General features: G+C 49.8%; 4 protein-coding genes across 4 annotated transcripts; 2 read left to right on the top strand and 2 right to left on the bottom strand.

Annotated features, from left to right (window-relative positions):
• Positions 1 to 454: 454 nt before the first annotated feature.
• On the bottom strand, positions 455 to 3029 carry KY384_006397 (uncharacterized protein; the record flags this gene model as incomplete). The annotated part of the gene is made up of 6 exons (XM_044814893.1): positions 455 to 628; positions 652 to 2161; positions 2215 to 2644; positions 2700 to 2740; positions 2797 to 2917; positions 2993 to 3029. 6 exons carry the CDS (start codon positions 3027 to 3029, stop codon positions 455 to 457), a joined length of 2313 nt encoding a protein of 770 aa, XP_044667993.1.
• Positions 3030 to 6424: 3395 nt separating this feature from the next.
• On the bottom strand, positions 6425 to 8733 carry KY384_006396 (uncharacterized protein; the record flags this gene model as incomplete). The annotated part of the gene is made up of 5 exons (XM_044814892.1): positions 6425 to 6614; positions 6730 to 8084; positions 8129 to 8534; positions 8587 to 8639; positions 8694 to 8733. Coding segments are annotated over 5 exons (2044 nt in total), but the record flags the coding sequence as incomplete, so codon positions are not given.
• A 281-nt stretch (positions 8734 to 9014) lies between these two features.
• Positions 9015 to 11037, top strand: KY384_006395 (uncharacterized protein; the record flags this gene model as incomplete). The annotated part of the gene is made up of 2 exons (XM_044814891.1): positions 9015 to 9236; positions 9295 to 11037. 2 exons carry the CDS (start codon positions 9015 to 9017, stop codon positions 11035 to 11037), a joined length of 1965 nt encoding a protein of 654 aa, XP_044667991.1.
• Positions 11038 to 12315: 1278 nt separating this feature from the next.
• Positions 12316 to 14730, top strand: KY384_006394 (uncharacterized protein; the record flags this gene model as incomplete). Its single annotated transcript, XM_044814890.1, has 1 exon — positions 12316 to 14730. The coding sequence occupies one exon, from the start codon at positions 12316 to 12318 to the stop codon at positions 14728 to 14730; it is 2415 nt and encodes an 804-aa protein (XP_044667990.1).
• Positions 14731 to 17012: the final 2282 nt, after the last annotated feature.

The raw sequence follows: 17012 nt of genomic DNA, 5'->3' as shown, positions 1-17012 counted from the left end.
ACAACCCATCCCACATTCAAAGCCGGAAACCCCCAGAGAACGATAGCGGACGAGGACGCCATGAAAATGTTGAGATGCCAGATTATAACGTTTATTAATTTTTGAAAATGCATTTTGCTTGCCCGCGAACTTGTATGTGCGTATGTACGATTAGACGAGAATCGAATCTTTTTGTGTCGTGTACTGTTATTTTCGTGTTAGAGGCTTGCTCATAGCCTCCCACTCTCGATGCCATTAAACTTCGCTCTAGTTGCCAAAACATACTCTTCTGGACTGATGGCGAATTAGGAGAAGGTAAAGGATCGATGTGCGCAGAATCGAAGTTAATGCAATTCTGGACGCCGCAATCAAACGTCTTGGTCCAAAAAAGTAAGTCGAGTACATTTGACAGATTTGCTAGCTCTCAAACGTGATGAGGGATAGGTGTGAAGGCTGATTCGTTGCGATCGGCCTCCTAATGGGCGCCGACATGCTGTCCAACAGGATAGCGGGCGTTGTTGAGGCGGGGTGCAAGGCTGCTTTGGCTGCTGTGGGCGGAAGGATCGGAATCGGCAGGAGCACTATCGCCACTCCCCGCGCTGGCGCTCGCACTACCAGTCAGACTACGTACGGTCTTTTGGACAGGGCCCTTGGGGGGTACAAGTTGCTCACCCCTGCGTATTGTTCAACCTGGTGAGGTGCGACTGAATTTCCTTGCCCCGGCGGATGGCGTGGGACAGGCTGGCGCATGTTTGGAGGCGACGGGCCTCCATTGCGCTGCATCGGACCCGGACCCATATAACCCGCTTCTGGTGGTGATGATCTCCGCATGTTACTCCCCGCGAAAGGGTTGCCGGGAGATTGGCTAGTTCTCCGTGCTACCGAAGGACTTGGGTATGCCCCATTCATGCCAGCGTTGTTACCTGCTCCCTGCAGCTCACTTAGCCGCGCTGCCGTCAATGAGTTTGTCCGAGATTCGGTAGCCATCTCTCTCCTATCAACATTGCCATATCTATTGGAAGAATAGCCCATCATTGGATTCTCAAGAAGGTTTTCATGCAAGCTGGGCATGCTGCTGTCAACTAGCTGTGCCGACGATCGATTCCGCCCGTTGAAACCTCCTCTGCCGTAGCTTTGACGCATGCCACCAGGTCGACCCATCATACCTTCCGGGTTTTGTCGTATTTGGCTATGGCTAGGCATCCTCCGGTTGCGGCGAGAGGTGACGCTCATCATGTCAATCTGTTCAGGGTCAACATTTTGCATTGGTGGTCCGTTGGCCGCTGGATCAAAGAAGTCGTCGTCATCATCGTCATCATCGAAGCCCCCTCTTGAAGGGGTTGGCCTTCTTCCACCTCCACGACGCATTCTGTATTCCTGCTCTCTTAACTGCAGCTCTCGTTGGCGAAGCGACAATTCTCGCTCACGCAAAGCGAGGTCCGAGGGATTGGGGGCGCCATTGCTCATATCACCATAGGTCGGAGCTACGCCACCTTCAGGAATATCACCATAAAGCACAACGTGACTAAACTCCCCTAGATCCTCACCCTCGAAGGATGGGCGTCTTGACAGTTGGCTGGATGGACCCCGCGGAGGGTAACCGTTAGCATGTCTTGGAGGGTACCCGTTCATAGGCGGCCCTCCCCCGCGACGCATTGGGGGACCACCCATGGAAGGCGTTCGGCCACCTCGAGCACCATTGCCATTCATGCCGTTTGGACCACCGTTCATCGGTGGGCGAGGTGGTGGTGGGCCGTTAGACGACGTTCGTGCAGGAGGCGGAACAGGACCAGCCCCCGCATTTGGTGCCGGTGTGGGTAGCGGCTTTTGCTGGTTGACGATGTTACAATGGTGCATCAAGGCGTAGAGGGTTTCGATTCTCGGGCAGCATATGTTTGTATCCTGAGCCAACTGGATTGGAGACCCAAGATACGTCTCGACCTCCATCGGGCGCTTTGCGGCGAAGTCCTGATACATGATGCTAGTACTGTCCTGTGGTTGAGTCATCTTATGGATTGTGGACTGCTTAAAATCTCGGCCAAATATGCAGCCTTGCGAGGTTGCTAGTTCCAGCAGCTCATCTATGATACCTGTCACCATGCTACGCACCCCTACTTTCTCGATGAGTTCAGAATGCGTCGGTGTTTCGAACAACACGCTGGCTGGATGAAAGGCGATAGGACTAGATAAGGTCAGCGTAAGTGCAAAACGTGAGAGCCTCTGCCCTAAACCTACCCAATGACTCGTTCGAATTGCTGCTGTCTGATGTTTTCGGAAACTTGGCAATCAACTTGCCCAGTGTTCAAAGTCATTGCCAAAGCGTCGGCCATATCCTTCTGGATCACGGGTGGAATAGTCTCATTCTTGTTTGCAGGCCCAACCCAGACATCCGTGGCGCCCATGTGTTCGAATTCACTAGCTCCTAATTGCACGATCTCGGCTCCAGACACCAAGGACAAGACAACATTGGTTGGAAATCTTTGCTCTATATGAGATTCGATTCCCAAAGTGTGTGAAGTATTGACGAGGATGCAGGTGTGTTGAGGTGTGACCACGGACTCTATGACCGAAGCGAGATCATAGACGTCGGGTAGGGCTTTCACGCAAAGTAGAACATAATCGAAGGCGCCTTTTCGACCCGAAGCGTCATCAGGGCTCCTCACCACTGCAAACCGTCAGCTTTGCAGAGCCAGAAAAAAATCCCAATTACGAAAACTTACCATGACGAGGTTTGAATCGCTCATTTCCGAACAATTTGGACCTAAATCGGTCAATAAGAAGACGTGGAAAGGGCGCTTGAATGTAGAGCGAGCTTACTTGAATGAAATGCCATATTGTGAAACAGCATCGTAGCCATTCTTCCAGACCAGTGTCACATCGCAAGCATTGGTTGCCTGTAGGCGCCATGACATGAATGCACTTGTAGCATTACCACCAACTGTTCGATGGACAGTTGTCAGCAAGTGAAGGTCAAGAATATTTTATGCACGCGTCCCATCGAATTCGAACGTACCCGAGAGAACTTTGAGACGAGGTGGTTGGGGAGCCATTGTGGGTGCGCTGGAAGCCCCCAAAAGACAACGAACGTAGTATCTTTTTACTCAAGTGCCCTGGCTGCCTCAAAGCCGCGATGATGGCAGGGAATTCCTTTATCCGTCGTAACCAGCTTCTCGGGCGGAAAAAAGTAGCATCGAAGGCAATGTGAATGTTAGATCCAAGCGGGGGCCACAGGATAGCTGTTGGACTGGAGTAACGATCGTGATGTCGCAATGGACTGTTGAGAAACGAACGAGGGAAAACGAGAGACGGTGAGGTGGATGGCTGGTGGTAATGGTGGTTGGTGAGAGGTTGTGAACGCAGCTTTGAGGGAAGTGAGAATTTCGGTACTAGCCCAAAAGGCGCCCCGGAGATTGACGCTAATTCTAGTTGGGTCGCTCTGTCCCTATCTGTTCCCCCAGTCACAGCGATTTTGTCTTTGCCCTGCGGTTCTATCGAGACAATGTGATGCTGATCAGATGGCCGTTCGTATATCCATGGTCGGGCCAAGGTTGGGGAGGATAGGCAGACGACGAACCCTAGCAAGTTCGACGGCAATCACTCGTTTTAGGCGTTTGAGATTCTTTCACCAGTCTGAGGCGAAGCGCGGTAGATTACAGGGCACTTCTCAACGAAAAGACACGCAAGATACACGCAGAGGCTCCCTGGTCAGCGGTCGCACCTATCTAAGCTATCTGCCCTTTAGTTGCTTCTAGCGTTGCTTTCAGGCCATCTCCAAACCCTCAAAGCTTTTGCTACCTAGTAGTCGTAGTGACGCAGCATCAGGCAAGGGTCTGGCGCGCCGCAACGGCTTCTTCCTTTGAGACCGACCGAGGGGACATGCATAAGCTGCAGCAATCATCCTGAGACGCGATGTTGCTTGGCTCGCTACGAGTACTCCCTGGACTCCCCCACCAGCGAAAGAGATTGCACCTGTACCCTACATGTGTGCGTGCCGACAGCTGTAGCACGGTCGTTCGTTGGGTCAGCAGAGACACACACAGACAGCAGATTGTTCAATCTGACATCGGTTATGCTTTCCAGGGGCACCGAGTGCTGACCTGGCCAGAGCTCGACCTGCATGACAGCTCGTATTCCAATCTCCCAAAAGCTCCAATCTTGCTGGCCTCCGGCGCTTCCGCCATCCCTCCGCACTGCGACTTTGCATCATCATCAGACGCCCAGAACATGTTTGCTATCCCCACACTCGTAGACTTCCGGGAGGCCACTTCTGATCGCCATCATCGATTCTCGATACCATCGCCTCTGTTCGGTCCATGACAATCCCTCGTATACACATTCTGAAGAGCCTCCCGTGCGGGAATGGCCTACCATTGACCCCGGCCCTACAGCTTAGTTGCCTATTTTTAGAGCTTTTGGTTGAAGATCATAAGAAACGTCCCGCCGGAAGCTGCTCCTCCGGCGCAACTCAAAGACGCAAAATCTTTTGAAATACAAAGCCCGCAAAGGAAATCAGGATGTACATCGCCGTATAGGCACAGACCCCACCATGCCAGATACCCCTGACTAATAAAGATCGAACTCACGTGGGTGCGGACGCTCGCCAAACAAGTGGCATTCGTATAAGATGAGCTAGGGTATAGTTGAAGCTCTGAATAGCTTCGGTTGCCTATTTGAGACGCGTGAGTGATCTGGCGCTGCCCTGCAGGGCAGATGTCAAAGATCTTGGCTCCTTCTTTGGCCGCTGAGTGGCGAAGATCATCGTAAGTTTGACAAGCTTAAATGAAGCTAGGACTCCCGCGTCCCAAAACGGTCGATGTCATCTTCGAAAGTTCGAAAGCGCCGAAACCGTTGCCAGCACTTTACTATCAAGCCTTCAACATTTAGGCAAGCCACAAGGTCTTGGGAGCCCAGACCTCTGGTGGCGGCTCTGCAGTCTTGAAACGATTGAGTTGATTGCTTCATGGCGTAGTCGTCCTCACAAGCCAAATCGTTCGATTCTGAAGATCTTAATTGCTGTTAGGCGCATGTTGGCTGCCCTCTGTTGATTAAAGAGCAGCTGGCCCCTTTGGCAGGCTATTCCGCAAGACGCTGCTATCAAATCCTTACTGGTTCCTCTTGATCCACGATTGGTCTTCTTTGGCCAACAAATCTCCAATCTCAATGTATTTGGCCGAGGTCGTCGGAAACCCGAACGGTCCATCAGCTTCTTAAGAACCTGCCACAGAAGTATCTTGTGCGCAACGGGGGCCTAATTACCCGCCTTCTGTGACGGTAGCAAGGAGCCTTCTCATATGAAAACATGGAGACATCGTGCAATCAATTTACTCTGCTTCAATGACAGATCCTCGCGTCTATAGACTTGACAAGACAGAAGCTCGACACTTTTATGAGCTGGCTCGGCCTGGCTCGACCTTCTAAGTTGCTGCTCGGTCCTTCGAAAAAGACGTCCATGAATGATGCGAGTTCAATGTACTGGCACCGATTTCTTACATGGGAAATTGGAGTCATGTGCGGCAGCGGCTTCATTACAAAGCCGATCTCATGCACTGCTGAACGCAACGAAATCGGTGACATACTGAGAGCCAGGTAATGTTCTAGGTAAGTTCGCCATTTCGACTCGTCGACAAATCAAAAAGTTGTACAAAGTCGCTTCCATCTTGCATATCAAAAATACCTGAAAACAGTTCAGTGACTGTGCGTCGCAATTGGTCATATTACGTTGAGATGAATCTGCTCGGAAGCTGCGTCAATGTTCGCACAGTATACCTTTTCGAGCACTGTGTTTACCGTGGCCTTCTGTTTCAAATATATTGTTGAGGAATCATCTATCAGATCAAGGCTTTAAGTTGATACTCTTCTAAATTTGCCCATCTCTCCATACACCGGCAGCTTGCCTAACTCTATGATGTTCCTTTGTCTCACCGCACCTCTAAGCCTGCGCGAGTCGTTCTACATCAGAAGTTGACGGCCAGGAATGTGAATACAATCTCACCTGAGCGTTTGAAGTCTTACATAATGAGGATGACCCGACTCAGGCTTTATACCACCTTAAGTGCAATTTCGTTGTGAAGGTGTGCACCTGCGGCTTCTTCCGTACTAGGTTCCAGTACGTCTTTCGGAGGTATCATACGCTTCGAAGCCAATAAACTAGCACACAGCTAAGACTTTCCACCAGAGCTATCATTTTGGTACTAAGCAGCGAAGTGACTGAAGGCGTAGGATGAGAGCAAGGCGCAATTGACCACCAAAATCAGGCGTACTCGTTTTTGGATTCTTTTCCCTTTCGATCCGACTTCGAACCAAGGGTTTGGTATTGAAATCGATCTGCATAGTCTCTTCGCTCGCTCTTAACGCCATAGGCCATCATCCAACACGACTCGCAAGCCTTTACACAACACTCAGCATCTCATCCATATCTCCAATATACATCACAACCTCCTCGTACCTTTGCCTCCCCTCACCAAGAAAGGGCTCGGCATCTCATCCTTCTCCGGATCCCAGATTGGCACGTTTTCCTTCCTACTACCTCCGTCCCCAAACAGAGCGATCTTCTCAATCTTCTGCGCCTGGCTCGGCATCCCTGCCCTAGCTTGCGCGAGTTCCACTAGTGTTCTCCCCCGGCGTTCTGTAAATTCCTATTTACGACAGCCTTGAGCATGTCGTTCTCCGTACTGCTTGACGGCGGTTTTGGGGGGCTTTCCTGGCCGGTGAGAAGCCCCCTGTCTGTTTATTACTTGGAGGTGATGGTACGCGAGAGGGTCGCTCTACGGCTGTTGGCGTAAATAGCCTAGGTGCTTGAGGATTCAGACGATTCATAGGTGCGGTTTTTTGCCTAAGCATGCCAGGTCGTGTTGGTGCTTTGAAGGGATCCGGCATCTTTAGTGGAGGCCGAGTTGGTGAGGGTAAGTCTGGTATGTTATCCTCATCTTCATCTTCCTCGGCGATGAACGAGGCGCGAGGTGATCGAAATTTTGGAGCCAGCCGCTTGCTGGCTGCGGTTGCGAAGATGTTTCCCCTAATAGGAATGTTTGTCGTCTGTGCGGCTTCATTTCGTCGTGGTGAAAGCGATAAGCAAGCAATTGACATTGGCGACGGGTCGACCATCTGGATGTCCATTGGCGAGTCAAATTGTGTTCTCGCCCTAGCAAGAGGACCGCGTGGCCTCTTTTGGGGCGGAGTCCTTGACTTGATTTCATCGGGCTTTGAAATCGGCCCTGCTGCCGGTGAGTCTAGTGAGAGGCTGCTCAAGTCTGTAAATGAAGGAAAATCGGTGTCTGCTGCGGTGCTAATCGAAGATAAATGAGTTTCGCACTCGGGCGAGGTGCCACTATCCTTGTTTGAGCTGACGCATAGTGTTTCTGAGGTAAGTGAACTTCTCGAAGATGCTGAAGAATTCGATGGCTCAGAGTTTTGTGATGTCTGTGACGTTTTCGATGACGACCTCGAGCGAAGCTGTCTCTCGACCTCTGTTTTAGTCCTCAACTGTAATTCACTCTCGAATATCCTGTTCAGCCGTTCCTTCTCAAGCTGTACCTGCCTTGAGATCTCAAGCCCCGCTTTCACTTCCCATTCTCTTCGCAGTGTTGCTTCGATCTCAGCTCTCAATTTCTCTCGTTCGCTATCCATGTTGATGACCTTGGCGTCGGCTTCGCGAGCCTTAAGCGTGGCGTGCTCCTCCTTATCCTTGAGCACGCGCCCGAGCTCAACCATTTCTCTCTCCTTCCTCATTATCCGCATGGCAGGCAAATTCAGCAACGTTGCCGTATCTGGTCTTTTCAGTGGGTTGGTCTGCAAGCAGCTTCTTATGACGCTCTGAAGCTCCTGCGAGTACACGCTTGGAAGTGGATCAACTTTGCCTTCCTTGATTTTCTGGATAAGGTGGAAATGAGTTTTGGCGTTGAAGGGTTGCGTCCTTGCACAAAGCTCGTACATGATGCAGCCCAGTGACCAAATGTCGGAATGAAGTGTGTACTTCTCTGCAGCACATATCTCGGGCGACATATAGAATGGGGTGCCAACGTATGTCGAAGCGAAATCGTGAGACTGCATAAGCTTGGAGAGGCCGAAGTCTCCAAGTTTGACCGAACTATCTGCGCCGAGGAAGACTACCTTTGTGAGCTCGTACGCAATTTTGATAGACACTACTCACCATTCTCAGGTTTCAGATCTCGATGCAGGATCATGACCGTGTCCTTAGTCTTCAATTTAGTCCTAACCTCTTCCCCAGGACCGACTGCTTTCCCAACTTCTGGAGGATCGGTGCCATAATGACATCTATAGAGAGCAGCAACGATTTGGGAGAACACACTCCACACATATTCCTCATCCGCATATTGGTTCTTAGTCTTCAGCTTCTGAATCTCTTTTCCTAAGTCACCACCGCCGCAATACTCCATATACAGGTACAGCTCCTGGGTGGCCTTCAAATGTTCACGATGATAGTAGCCGACTATATTCGCGTGTTTGAGTGAGTTGAGGATGGAAAATTCGGCGTGTAGCTGTTCTCGCTCTTTCTGTGACATCTTGATATACGAGATTTCCTTGCGGCAAAGAACCTGGATGGCTATAAGGCTATGAACGCTTTCATTTTGGGCATTCGAAGCTTACGAGACCATCCGATCTGCGGCGAACCTTCCGTATGACTCCAAAAGAACCATGACCTGCGAAGATTGAGCATGCGCCTACTCTAAAGAACCACGTAGTTCAATACATACCAATGGTTTGCAAGACCTCGTATTTCTCCGAGTCTGCCATAACGGAAGCGATGACCTGCCAGCAGCTCGAAGCAAAAGTAGTACCTTCAAGTATCAAATGCCGATGCTAGATGAAAGCACACTTCATTACCACAAGCCTATTGCGCTGTGCCAGGCTGAGGGCTTGGCTAACATTTACTATTCGGGTGTTGTCCGAGCAACGAACGCCGGGCACTAAAGGGGTTAGCACCAAAGAGAGAGCTCTCTAATGACGTATGGCGACTCCAATTTCTTCTTTTCCAGACAGCTGCTGGTCAGTGTCGCATCCGATCTTCTCTTAGGATGGTTCTGAAAAAGGTCGAGATAGAAGCCAGTCTTCAAGAAGAGCAGAAACTCATCAAAGACGGTACGCTGAGGGAAGATAATCCACTTGACACAAGCGATGTATTCCTGAAACTTTGTGATGCCTGCCGTCGCGGAGATCTGAAGGGCAGTCAAGAGGCTTTGACCGAAGGCGCGAACCTCAATGCTCGAGATCGATTCGACTACACGCCGTTGATCTTGGTACGATAGTAAGCAATAGAAGAAGCCAAGAAGGGGCGTACTAACATGCAATTTTCAGGCAAGTCTTTGCGGCCATTATGAGGTTGTGCAGCTGTTGCTTGAGTCCGGTGCGCTGTGTGAACGAGATACTTTTCAGGGCGAGAGGTGTCTCTACAATGCATTAAATGACAAAATCCGAAGACTTCTCCTAGAATATGACTACTCAAAGTCCACAGATCCGTTGCAGCCTTTCGCTTCGTATATCACCTCTTTATTGAGCAGAGAGCATCCTCAGACATCTGACATTCTAGTCACTGCGGATCAAGAGTCTTTCCGTCTCCATAAGTTTATCCTCTCCTCCAGGTCGCCCTACTTTTCAAAGAAGTTGGCCGCCGCCTCCGATGCAACATCTTGGAAATTGCCATCCATTTTACCACCTCAAGCTTTCAGCATTGCTATCAGGTATCTATATCTGGGCGAGTTGCCAAATGAAGTCGGTGGAGGACCAGGCACTGGGTTTACGGAAGATGAGATTCTAGAAGCACTTGACAAGATTAGTAAACATTTGGAAATTCGTGATCTGTGGGATGCGATCCTGCAAAACAGTGACCGCCGAATTGCGAGACAAAAGCGGACTGCTGAAGTCGAGAAAGGCAGAGACCAGCTTGAGTCTTGGTTTACTGAGAGCGTCCTGAGACATAAAGTGACCACCACGGTGGACACCGCTAGTGAAGTGCGATGGGACAGGAATAACAGCATATTTGCAGATGTTTTATTAAGGGCAGACGAAATTGCAGATGCCGAAGAATCCCAGTCATTTCACCTGGAGCAGATGTTTCGGCATACCGCTGGCTCACTGAATGGAATCCCACTTGGACCTCTCTCCGGGCAGTCGCGTTCGTCTTCGCCGTTGAGAGAATCCCGCAAGTCCGTACTATTTCCCGCGCACCGTGCCATGCTCATGCGCTCTGAATACTTTGCCGCAATGTTTTCATCTTCCTTCCGCGAAGCTCAGTCTCCTGGCCATCTTCATATCATATATGTTGATTGTACGCCAGAGGTACTGGAAATTGTGCTTACCTTTCTTTACACGGAGAAGACGGACATCCCTCTGGAACTTGCTCTCGACGCACTCTACACTGCAGACTCTTTGTTTATTGATAAATTGAAGATGAGGGCGGCAGTCGTAATCAGTACTTTGGGAAGCGGCACTATGTCACAGATCCCAACTCGGCTAGATGCAATGGACGCCTCAGTTCCATCGACTACCGGGCAAGCACAGGATGTACTCGATATTTACGAAGTCATTCGCGCAGCTTGGCAGCTTCATGTTCCCCGATTAGAAGAGTTTGCAGCTCGCTACATCGCCATGCGGTTCGAGTCCTTTGTTGATGAGCCCGAGTTCGAAGTGATTGTCAAGGAAAGTGCTGGGAGAATCCAGGCTCGACAAGAAACCGATACAATTGAATTGCTGGATGACATACGATATTATCTCTCCGAGCGCTTCAGGCTTCGATTTGAAGACTCCGGCATCGAGGAGATGTTGGAGGAGGATATTGAAGCTGCACAGCAGAAGGCCTTGGAAGAGGAACAACAACAGCACGGAGTTGACAAGCCTTGGTCGAACCCTTTAGATGAGGGCGTCGATGTGGGATTACCACTGCAGCAGAGCATTGCTCTGCCCGGATCCATGGAGACTGGAAGGATCAGAACCTTGGACGGCGAGGAGGTTGATGACGAGCTAGCTGGGGAGGCAAGAAATTATCAGATCCTATTGGAGAAGATCGATGACTTGTTAGATAAATTGAAGTTAGACGCGTGATAGCGAGATGAATAGAAGCTCCCACTACAGATCAACCTTCTGCTTTCCCTTTACTTTCTTCACTTCTCTTCACTTCTCTCCTTTAGAGATACCACACATCCTATGTAGACGGCTGCTGACTCGAATGCATCAATCTACGGGGCCCGGCTACCCCTGCGCCGCCCAGAGATGTCAGATCCAAGCGCCGGCAGGTCCCTGATCCTTTGGGCTCTGCGGGCCCTTAGAGAGGAACGGCGGGGGAGCTACGCGGCCAGTGAGGGATCGACCGAGCTCCTCTCAGAAAGAGATCGCCATAATTATTGAAATGTGAAAATCCCATGGCTTTGAATGTACCCGCCATATGGGCTTTATTGCGTGTTACTGGAAGATGGCAAAGTAAATGCAGAAGAAGTCATAGCCATTGAAGATTGCAGGGAGCATTGATGGTGCAACGCAAAGTGCCGTGCGCGCTAGCCAGCCACATGTGAATTTCCACTTTTGCCGCAGCTTCCCTGTCACACGTTTTATCCCCATAGAACTATACGAGCTCCCAATTGCGCTTTCCACCTCCCCCCCTTTGCTCACTGTCGGTCATTCCAGCGCCCTCCTCGCTGGTGTACCTAGCAGTGATCTCAGAATGGACCTCCGCCCCCGGATTCCGCATACAACGAGCTTGTGATTTAGGCGGACCGTTATCTGGACCTCCAAGTATCTCACCTTGGCGTACGTTGTACACGCACACCTCCACTCGTTAGAAGGTCGCGGATATCTCGGACGGCCTCACCTTCGTTCAATATCTTGTCATTTCTACAATGGCTCGACCCTTGCAGCAATCGCTAGTCCTGCTTGCGGTCTTCCTCTCTTTTCTCTCGACTCTGACCAAAGCTTCCTCGGCGCCAAAATATGTACCGATAACGACAGATGATGGCGAGAATGTCTTCGTCCCTGATGATCGAAAACCCTCCATCTACACTCAAAATTTCGGGGACTGCTTAGGCAGCTCACTGATCAATGTCACTCGCTTTGACGCTGCGTACTACCAAGACAACATGACTGTGCTATTCCATTTGGAGGGAAACACAAACGTCGCCAATGAGAGTTTGATGAGTACGAATGTGAGATGTATATACGCATGATGAATAGGCTGATGAGAAGCTAGTGTACATCGGGGTATATGCGTATGGCGAGGCTCGATTTGATCTCACCTTCAATCCGTGCAATGCCCAAATATACAGGCAAGTAATCCAGCTCTCGATGAGGTATATTCGTTAAATACTGACACCTTCAAGTCTTTGCCCTATGAATCGCAGCGTACCCATCACCGCCAATGGGATCATCCCTGTGTCCCAGAGTGACGTAGCTGGTGTCATTCCGATAGCTTTGTCTGTACCAGACTTAGAGGGCCAAGCTATCCTACGCGTATTTGCCAATTCAACAAGATCAGAGATCGGCTGCTACTCGGCAATCATTACCAACGGAGCAACTTTCTCACAACCAGTAGCGGTCGGCACCGTGCTGGGCTTGTTCACACTCGTCGCTGTGGTTGCCTCTTTTGCAACAATAGCTTATGGCAGCCATATCCCCACAGTGCGTACACATTACGCACATTCACTATCGATCTTCGTCGTTTTTGCCGTCTTCCATCATATATATTATACCGGAGCCCTCTCCGTCAATTGGCCAAGCGTTGTTGTTGCATGGTGGAGCAATTTTGCATGGGCTGGTGGCATGATCTACAGCGAATCGATGCAGAACAGCATCAATCAACTGATTGGCTCAAATAAGGGAAACATCAGCATGGTCGGCGCCGCAGGCTCTGGACCATCGTCAGACAGCATTGGTGGAGGGTATCAATTGTCTAAGATTTACAAGCGAACGGCAGTTGATATTTACAAGCGATGGACCGATTCTCCCGAAGACTCTAGGAAGATTCTAATGCAACGAAGCATAGAACATGCTATCGCTAAAAGAGACCAATCGAGCAACAGCGTTGCATCGCCGTGGTACGGGACGCCCGTCAAACCCGGATTGCCAATCCCCGGGAACTATTCTGGCTTCGCAGGTACACTCTCACAGGAGAATATACCGGCTTCGAACGCTTTCATGACTGGCTTTCTGTGGTTTTTAATCCTTGTTGTCTTGATGGTCTTCGCGGTTGTGGCATTAAAATGGATCTTAGAAGGTCTCAGTAAGAAAAATATAGTGAAGACTGATCGACTAGGCTACTTTCGAGTCCATTGGATATCCTACGCGGTCCAAACGACTACACGGATAATGTTCATCGGGTTCTTCATGATGATGTTCCTCACGCTTTTCCACTTTACCTTCCACGGATACGGCGGCGCTACAGCAATCGCTGCCCTTGTTTTCATCGTGTTCTTTGCTGCAATGTCCTATCTGGCAGGCACAACATGTTATGAACGCCTTCGTTACGGTCACTACGAGGTCAGACAAAACAGGCTGCATTTCGAGAGACGGCGAATGCTAGGAGTTGTACCAGTGATTGGTTTAGGATTGGAGAGTGGAAGGTTGGAGAAGTCGACTTCAAAGCCTTCTTTGGGGTCTCTACCTATCAAATCAGTGCATTATGTTCGTGGCGATACACAGCAAGTGGAAGTGCATCAAGATGAGCAGTTCATCTTACAGAAAGGTTGGCTGACGGCACGTTTCCGAAGAACACGATGGTGGTTTTTCGCCGCGTGGCTTTTCTACGAATTCATCAGAGCATGCTTCTACGGTGGAGCTGCTGGTCATCCCATGACTCAAGTCTTCGGGCTTCTTGTGGTAGAATGTCTTGCTCTATTCGCTATCATCGCCGCGAAACCGTTTGAAGGTGCTCGTTTGAATGCCTTGGTCGTCTATCTGCTGGGCTTCAGTAAGGTCGCAACAGTTGCTCTTGCGGCTGCCTTCGACCCTCGCTTCAACCTACCTCGAATCACGACTACAGTAATCGGCATTGTGATTATCGTGATACAGGGTGTATTGACGATAGTCTTATTGATTGCCATCATTGTCGGCGCGATATCCAGCTACATGTCTCTCACCCGCAATCACGAAGATTTTAAGCCTCGTAGCTGGGCTGGTTATCGCGAGCGATACTTTGCTCACATCGAGATGGCAGCCAAAGATCTCCCACCTACGGCGCCTGCTCCAAGCACTGTAACTCACGAAACCAAAAAGTCCGGGTTTGATGTCAAAAATGTTCGTCGGCAGACAAAAATTCACGAAGAGAATGATGAGGACGCTAGCAGCATTCTCGACCCGGCTGCGTCTCGAGTTTCACTCGTGGCACCCACCACAGCCCGCACGAGCCGAGCAAACAGCATTGCCTTGAGGGATGTCTCAGCAAGTAATCTTCCATTTGGAGCTAGGAACGTTCATCGCGCCAGCTGGTCCACACGAGACATGGAGAATTTCGGAGGTCTTGAGGATGTCCGCAACTCCTACCGCAATAGCGCTGCCGCGTCACAAAGTAATTCACGGCACACCTCCACCTACGGCATTCCGCATATGCGGAGTGACGGTAGCATGAGAGGACAGTCTCAGCACCCAGTCTCTCGAGCCCCACTGGGTGAATACTCCAGCCTCGACGTGAGAAAGTCCAGACCAAACAGCGCTGGTGGTCACCACGCATTTCGAACGTCTAGAGTCAGTGAAAGGCAGAGCGAAGAGGATGAGGATCAAATCGAGGAGCAGCAACGGCCGAATTCATAATCAGCATGCACCATGACGACTTGATGATTTACATAATTTACGGTATCACATAGACGGTCAACTGACCTACCGCTCATACATAGACTACAAGGAAGGGAGGATGGCGCCGGCGCTTCATTGGATCATGCATTAGTAGGTCAAGAACGCCCGACTTTGCAATTGCTTTGCAGGGAGTTGGGGCGGGGAATCAGAATTGCATGCATTTCAGTTCGGAGGGTGGAAAAGGCTGATGACCATGCATGTATCCCCGGGGTTCATTGCTCGATCAAATATTCGTGCTAGATATTTTTAGAAGCATAATATCATGCAAGCATTGATCTCGCTACTTCATGGTTTACCTTCTGATGCATCGCCTTGTTTATCGGTCTTTACAGGTATAGGAGATATGGCAAATGATAGAAGGATATATCCTCATTGCTGTATTCTACAATCTTTGTTGCCATACGTTTGCAACAGTATTTGTTTTACCTCATCCTGCAAATGAAGACTTCGTCAGCAATTTTGAGCTCCGTATACAGCCATGGATCCTCATCTAGGTAACCCTTCGATTTAATCCCTTGAGGGCCTCGAACAAAGCAATTCACGCCCTCCATCTCTGCCGTCCATACCGACAGCATTCATCACACAAGATACATCTCACTCTGCCAGCCCGGTTCAGTGGGATTATGGAAGGTAGCTTGGTGTATTAGGCATGTAAGTTGCACATATGTAGTGAACAGCGGTGTACTTGGTTAGCAAGAAACAGGGTATGACGCACTGATGGGGATCCGAATTCTTGGGGAAAACCCTCGATGATGGAGTTCGTGGCATAATGAAAGTGGTCAAACCTTCAACAGGATGAATAAGACGATTGAGGTCTTGGTTTTACGTGTATTTGTTGGATTCATACCTACTTAAGAAAATTTTGTTCATTTGTTCAGAGCTTGATATTCGTTTATTGAGTCCGATCAAAAGGTAAGAGTATACACATCATGCATAGTAGGTAGGAAAGGCTTCACTGAGTGTCTACGGCGCTGAAAATGGCTGACCCAGGCATACTCAGCATTCTGATACGTTCTCTTTTTACACAGTGCTTGAAAGCACTACAACTGACCTTCCAATTTAAATTTTGGGGAATCATTGGGATCTGCCATCACCTATCGAGGCGGGGTAACCTGTGGCATTCATTTTTGCATTGCCTGAAAGAAGTTGGAGCTCTCTCGCGTAGACTTTGTGACCACCAGCCGCGGCCACTCGGCAACCGCTTTTGCTCCCTGAAGTTGCATGATCTTCGCCACAGCCTGAAGAGAAGGGGTGGGGGTTCGACTTTCGGTCTGCTCGTATCATTGACTCATACTAGTCGCTCATCGCTTGTTTTGCGAATCATCTCTCAGGGATGTTGCGTTGAGGTGGGGTTGAGCGGCGCGAGTGAGAGTATGTAAAGTGATTGAGGTGGAACGTCAGTCAAAGTGTAGATGCCGTTACGACTTGACTCGCCAGGGAGGCAAGGTGTATGGAACAAAAGTTTTAAGGCTCAATCGAACTAAAATTGCCGTTACGACTTTACGCGTCAGATTGCTCGGAGAGACTGCATTGAAATCGCCTATGCTTTCCTGTTCGACAATGTTGAATCACAACACTTCAGCACCTGGCGGCTGCTGGGGTCCAACACAAGCAAGAGGAATAGATTTGCAACTGCAAGACTCGCCGTTGTAAAATACGTGGAAGATATCCTGGGGGGCGATAGCTGCCTGGGAGCACTGTATCACAACATCTACAAGGCTATGAGGCAGTCATATGAGGCACTAATGCAAGGTGGACATACCAGGCAGATCGTTTTTTTTTGTTCCGATGCGGTTGCAATACCTTGTTGTTTTGCGGCAATAGGAACGTCGGTCAGTCGATACTTAAGACCCTGGAAGACGAGCAATCGAACTCTGTTGATGGATTGATGGGACCTTGACCCGGATGTTCGTATTGATATGAAAGATTGTGAGGATTGTAGCCGAAATCCTGAATGAACCCAAGTCTCTGGGCTTGTAGTCCAAAGTGACGTGCAGTAGCCGGTGGGCTTCCTTTGTTACCAGTGCACACAAAGATGCACAGCACTGACGCGGGGCTGGCGTGGATACGTTGTAAGAATCGCGAGGGTCAATATCAAACGTTCAATAGAAATATTTGCCCGTTGGCACTACATCCAAAACCAGGTCCTGCAGAGCACTCTCATGATCAAAGCGTCTGAAAATGCACTTGCACTTCACAAGCGCCAAAACCATACAGCAGCTTCTGAATTTGATGTGTCA

The sequence above is a fragment of the Bacidia gigantensis genome (genome assembly GCF_019456465.1).
Source record: "Bacidia gigantensis strain McMullin 20006 chromosome Unknown contig_249, whole genome shotgun sequence".
NCBI classification, from domain to species: domain Eukaryota; kingdom Fungi; phylum Ascomycota; class Lecanoromycetes; order Lecanorales; family Ramalinaceae; genus Bacidia; species Bacidia gigantensis.
The sequence above is the reverse complement of the archived record's forward strand: the minus strand, read 5'-3'. Positions and strand labels throughout refer to the sequence as shown.